This window comes from Pteropus vampyrus, unplaced genomic scaffold (genome assembly GCF_000151845.1).
Source record: "Pteropus vampyrus isolate Shadow unplaced genomic scaffold, Pvam_2.0 Scaffold109, whole genome shotgun sequence".
NCBI classification, from domain to species: domain Eukaryota; kingdom Metazoa; phylum Chordata; class Mammalia; order Chiroptera; family Pteropodidae; genus Pteropus; species Pteropus vampyrus.
In genome coordinates, this window is record NW_011888890.1 from 1,808,412 (window position 1) to 1,814,278 (window position 5,867).

The 5,867-nt window shown below is 33.9% G+C and overlaps 1 protein-coding gene across 1 annotated transcript in view; it reads right to left on the reverse strand.

Annotated features, from left to right (window-relative positions):
* The window catches only part of TTC39B (tetratricopeptide repeat domain 39B), a 137,132-nt gene that overhangs the window by 16,584 nt on the left and 114,681 nt on the right, over positions 1 to 5,867 (reverse strand). The window contains 2 exon segments of the mRNA XM_011365359.2: positions 3,090 to 3,198; positions 5,385 to 5,522. Of these exon segments, the coding sequence (XP_011363661.1) occupies positions 3,090 to 3,198; positions 5,385 to 5,522 (247 nt within the window).

The window sequence follows — 5,867 nt, forward strand, 5'->3', positions numbered from 1 at the left end:
CTATATACACTGTTTTTTCCTGTATATACATACCTGTGATAAGATTAATTTATAAATCAGGTATAGTAACAGATTAACAATAACTAATAAAATAGAAGTGTTATAATAATATACTGTAATAAAAATTATGTGAATGTGGCCTCTCTAAATATTTTATTGTACCATAGTCACCTTCCTTCTTGTGATGATGTGAGATACAATGCCTACATGATGAGATGAAGTGAGGTGGATATACTAGACAAAGGAATTCACATCCTGGGAAGGATGGAGCAAAATAGTGTATGATTTCATCATGCTATTCAGAAAACAGCATACAACTTAAAACCTATGTATTCTTTATTTCTGAAATTTTCCACTTAATATTTTCAGACTGTAGTTGCCCGCAGGTAACTGAAACAGCAGAAAGCAAAATCAAAGATATGGGGGGATTATGTCACTCACCCTCCATCAATGATGAGCTTTGTGTGAGGCTGTTTTTCAATAATGGAGCAGAATATTCCATTCACCTGGTCTCCCTGTGACCACCAGTTTGTATTTGCAAGATGTCTAATAGGGGGAGGGTCTGTGGCTTCAATACAGCATTGTTCTTTGTTCTACTGATTCTTTAACTATCCAGCCTGAAACCTTGGCTTTATTAGCAGATAAGTCCACTGATTCAGCTTTCATTCTTTAATATTCCTTTTCTTGATTGATAGGAGTCTAAAGCTAGAATTATTTTAAATATGGAAAGCAGCCTAAATGCCCAACAATACTGAAGAGGTTGATTAAATTATAATAAATTAGCTCTAATGGAGTGCTGTGAAGCTTTTAAAATTATTGCAAGGGCTATTTAGCAACAATTAAAAAGTCTATGGTAAAAATAGTAGTACCATATGATCCAGCAATTCCACTCTGAGTATCTATCCCAAAAAAGGAAAACACTCAATCAAAAAGACATATGTATCCCATGTTCATTGGAGCATTATTTATAATAGCCAAGATACGGAAATAACCTAAGTGTCCATCAATGGATAAAGAAAATATCACACGCACACACGTGCGCGCACACACACAAATATTATTCGGCCATGAAAAAGAATTAAATCTTGCCATATAACAACAAGATGGACCTTGAGAGTATTACGCTAAATGAAATAAATCAGATAAAGACAAATACTGTACGATCTCGCTTATATGTAGAATCTTAAGCAGAAAAAAAATATCCATGTTCAGTAGATACAGAGAACAGATTGGGGTGGGGGCGCAAAGTGGGTGAAGGGCATCAAAAGGTACAAACTTCCAGTTAAAAAATAAACAAGTCATGGGGATGTAATGTATAGCATGATGTCTATACTACAGTAGTTAATACTACTGTATTGCAAATTTAAAAGTTGCTAAGAGTAAATCTTAAAAGGTCTCATCAAAAGAAAAACATTTTTGTAACTAAGGATGATGACAGATGTTAACTAGATTTACTGTGGTGATCGTTTTGCAATGTATACAAATATTGAACAATTATGTTAAAGATAATATATAGTACTGTAACAAATATAGTTTTGTATGTCAATTATATCTCAATTTAAAAAAAGTGTATGATGTATTAAACAAAGAAAAACTAGGTTAATATATGTCCAGATACACTGTGATTGTAACTATAAACATAAGGCTAGGATGGATTACCTAAAAATGGTAAATTAATTCTGTTGGAGCAAAAATATGAGTGACTTTTTTTTTTTTACCTACACCTATCAACTTTAATTTTTTTAAATTAAATTTTGTAAAGAGAAATTCCATTAAACATTCCCACCTCATACTGTAGCTCCAAGTACAAAAATGACCCAAGTGAGGTCTTCTCCCTGGAGGCCTATTCACTAAATTAATCCCTCATGGCAGGGAATATACTGAGTATGGAGCCAGCACTCCCTCAGTGCCCATCTTTTTCCAGTTTAAGAAAAACGAGTTAACTGTTATAATTTTCCCTGGCTCTCCCTGAATTTCTACGCCCTTTACCATGTTTGTCACCACAGAAGTTTTCATTTAACTTATGTGGTTAGAACATTACAGAGAATAAGACCAGTATTTTGGGATGTTACCTAACTGATTTAAGGGTTGATAAGAAATAGGACAAAGCTATCATTTATGGCATGGTTTATCAAAAAAAGAAAGCTTCTATTTCAGATACAGAATTAGAAAACGTCAGAACAAGAAAAATTTGGATGTCACCTGGTCCAACACCATTCCCATTTTAAAAGAAACCTGAAGCTCAGAGTGATGGGGTATGTTTCCCTGAGTCTCACAGCTGCAGAGCTGGGACTATAAGCCCAGGTGGCCTGATTTGCCGTCTACTCACGAGCCAGTTGCTTCCAGGAAATGTAGCTTCCAATAAACTAGAAAGGGGCCTCTAGCACAACCAAAAGTACTGAGTAAAAAAAATTAAATTGTGATAACATTTCAACTTAAAAACAATTCTCTGTGTCTGCAAAAACATGACAGTCACTAAAGAGCAAAAGGAGGCATGGAAAGAGTCACAAACTAAATCAGAAGCACACCCTTGCCTTGTGCTGTTCTAATTCAACTGCCTTCTTCCCTTCATCTTCTTTTGGTAACAGATTTATTAAGATGTAATTCACAAACCATACAATTCACCCATGTAACATATACAATTTGTTGGTTTTGAGTATATTACAAATTTGTACAACCATTAACATAACCAATCTTACAACATTTTCGTCACCCCAAGAAAGAAATGCCATACCCTTTAGCTATCACTCCCTGCTGCCTTGTCTAATTCTCCCATCCCTAGGCAACCACTAATCTACTCTGTCTTTATAGATTTACCTAGTATCAATATTTCATATAAATGGAATCACATTATATGTCGTATTATACAACTGGCTTCTTTCACTTAGCTTAATGTCTCCAAGGTTCATCCATGTTTACAGCATGTGTCATTCCTCCCTTCATCTTGATTGCAATCACCCAGACAGCGGCAGCTCAAGCTCTTTCGTCCTCATAATGCACACAAATTAACACGGGCAGATGTGTGCAGGGATAGGAGAGGAGAGTGATAATGGTAATGATTTGTAGGCTTTTTTACTTTTCATACTTACTTCCATTTTGTATAGTTGCCTCAGCCTTTTCAATAGTTAACAACAGATTTTCAGAAAGGTCTTTTCTTTTGCACACTACTGGAAAACCATTCCAGATGTACATCATCTCCTAATGAGGAAGAATAAAAAACCATTTGCAATTATGTGAGGTAATTCGATGTTCTTTACAATAACAAGGCAACAAAACTATGTATGTGTGTTCTCTCTTGGTTGCTAGGGATCTCAAGACAACATTTAGAGATCATTTTCCTTAGTTTTCCTCATTAGGAGTTTAGTGATACAATTTCCTCTTTTCTCATTTTATTATATGCCTTTTGCCTTTTACTGTGAAGTAATTCAATATTTATAGTGTATTTTTACTGAAAAATTAATTTATTCATTCATTTAACAAATATTTACTAAGGACCTACTGGTATTCAATCCTTTTGTAAGATAATAAATTACAGTACAGAAATATACAATATACTATTTTAAACTGATACCATGAACAATTCTATTAAATATAAATTTTTATTTTTAAGTAAAGAAAAACATTTAAAAATATCTGCCAATTGTTTACATAAGTTGTTTCCAAGGACATAACTGGAAATGAACATAGAAACTATCTGTCTGGGCTTGGATTCTTTCATACCACTAAAACATGTGATAGTCCAGTAATGCAATCCAATATGCAGAAAATGCACTCATTTAAAGGCCATATGGCTGAATGACAGCCCCTGAAAATGTAAACTAATGATTTCTCATTGCAAATGATATTTAATAGGTTAACAGATGAGAATTGGGGGTGGGGAGGCAAAAAGCAAATGTGCTTTTGCTTGAAAATATTCTTCTAATTTTCCTCAGAGCACAATTCATATTTTGAACAGTACAAAATAAGCAGGGTAATCAGTATCTTCTTAGAAATGAAATTTAAAATATGATAAAGATATTGTCTGAACAGCCTCTTACAGGAAAGCAGAAATGAGAAAAATGCATTCGAGGAGAGTGGCAACAGTATCTCTGAGACTTTATGGCACTGAAAACTAAGGTCGCCAGTCTACCTTTTGTTTTATATCCAACAGTTTCTTGTTGGTAATAGTATTAACAGCTCAATTCAATAAGTAATAGAATTTTTATTTTATGATCTTTCTTAAATTTTTTTTTATTGATGGAATATTTTATCAGAAGATGGCAAGCTTATATCGGAGATTTAATGAAAAAAATTCCTAGTTGCTACTAATTCAAGCCAATTCTACACCCTAAGATCTATAAAAATAAGTGCAGTGAGTTAACTTTCCTTAAGATCCTTAATAACCACAGCAGGATGTAGCAAGCATCTAGGTTCTAGAGTAGAGAAAGCACTATGATGCTCCAGATGATTTTCAAAAAAGTTCTGTGACACAGCAAGAAAAAATTTCCAAGCACAAATCACTAATAAAAATGAATCAGGAATGGAGCTAAAAGCTCCACTGGTAAAACAGCAGCAGGCTCCCACATTAGCTGGGAAAGAGGGATATTTGGTCATTTTTGTGATTTGCATGGTGTTCTTGTTTTTATCTGTGCTCAGATATGATTACCGAGTGATCACGTTTTGTGTATCACAGGCACAGAATAACCTGTTCTGATGGTGGTGTTCCCTGAGATTGTTTATCTGGAGAGAACACCTGGACCTAAGGACTAGGTGCAGGCCAGTTCTTATCTGTCACTTGGTAGGGGCTGCAGTTTTCTTCCTCACAGGATATATAAAATATAAAAAGCTCTTATAATTTAATGATCACATAATAAACAACCCAATGAAAAATTCAGGAAAGTATATAAACAATTCACACACACACAAAAATGAATAAGCACATAAAAAGATGCTCAACTGCATCAATAGGGAAATGCAAATTAAAACAGTAAAATACTGTTGGTAGAAATTTAAATTGGTACAGCTTTTTTGGAGGGCAACTTGGCAGTGTCAAAATATTAAATGCATATACCCTACAACCAGGAATTACATTTCTAGAAAGCTTTCCCAGAGAATTACAAAAAGAGGAATATAAAAGAATATGCATTGTAGCATGTTATAACAGTAAAAATGAGAAACAACTGAATAACTTTCAAAGGAGAACAATTGAATAAACTCTAAAATATCAAAAAAAAACAAAATCAGGAAACCCCAGAAGTGGGCTGAAGACATCAGCTGGCACTAAATGGCTTTCCGGTGCTATCTGACTGCCTACACGAATCTAAAGTCCCAAAGAGCCACAGTAATTTAATACACTCAGTATTTTTTAAAGAAGTGTTCATTAAGAAAATTTAAGTTGAAATTACGCTTTTTATGAAGTCTAGTCTGAATGCCCTAACGATTAATAATGTGAACTCCAGCACTGTACTGTTGGATACAGCAGCCACCAGCCACTTAGGGCTCTCCAGCACTGGAAATATGGCTAGTCCAAACTGAGATGTGCTCTAATAGTAAAATACACACCAGATTTCAAAGAATTAGTATAATATAAAAGAACGTGAATTATCTCATTAAGTTTTTACTGACCACATGTTCAAACAACAATATTCTGCATATATTGGGTTAAACAAAAATATTCTTAAAATTATTTTCATGTTTCCTTTTTAATCTTTTACCTTTTCATTTTTAATGTGGCTGCCAGAAAAGGTAAAATTACATATGAGGCTTGTATTATAATTCAACTCAACTTCACCTAAATCAACTCACCTCTCTTTGCTTCAATTTCATTATCTGTAAAATGGGACTACAAAGAAAAACTATCTTCATAGAGTTACAGTAGGAAATAAATA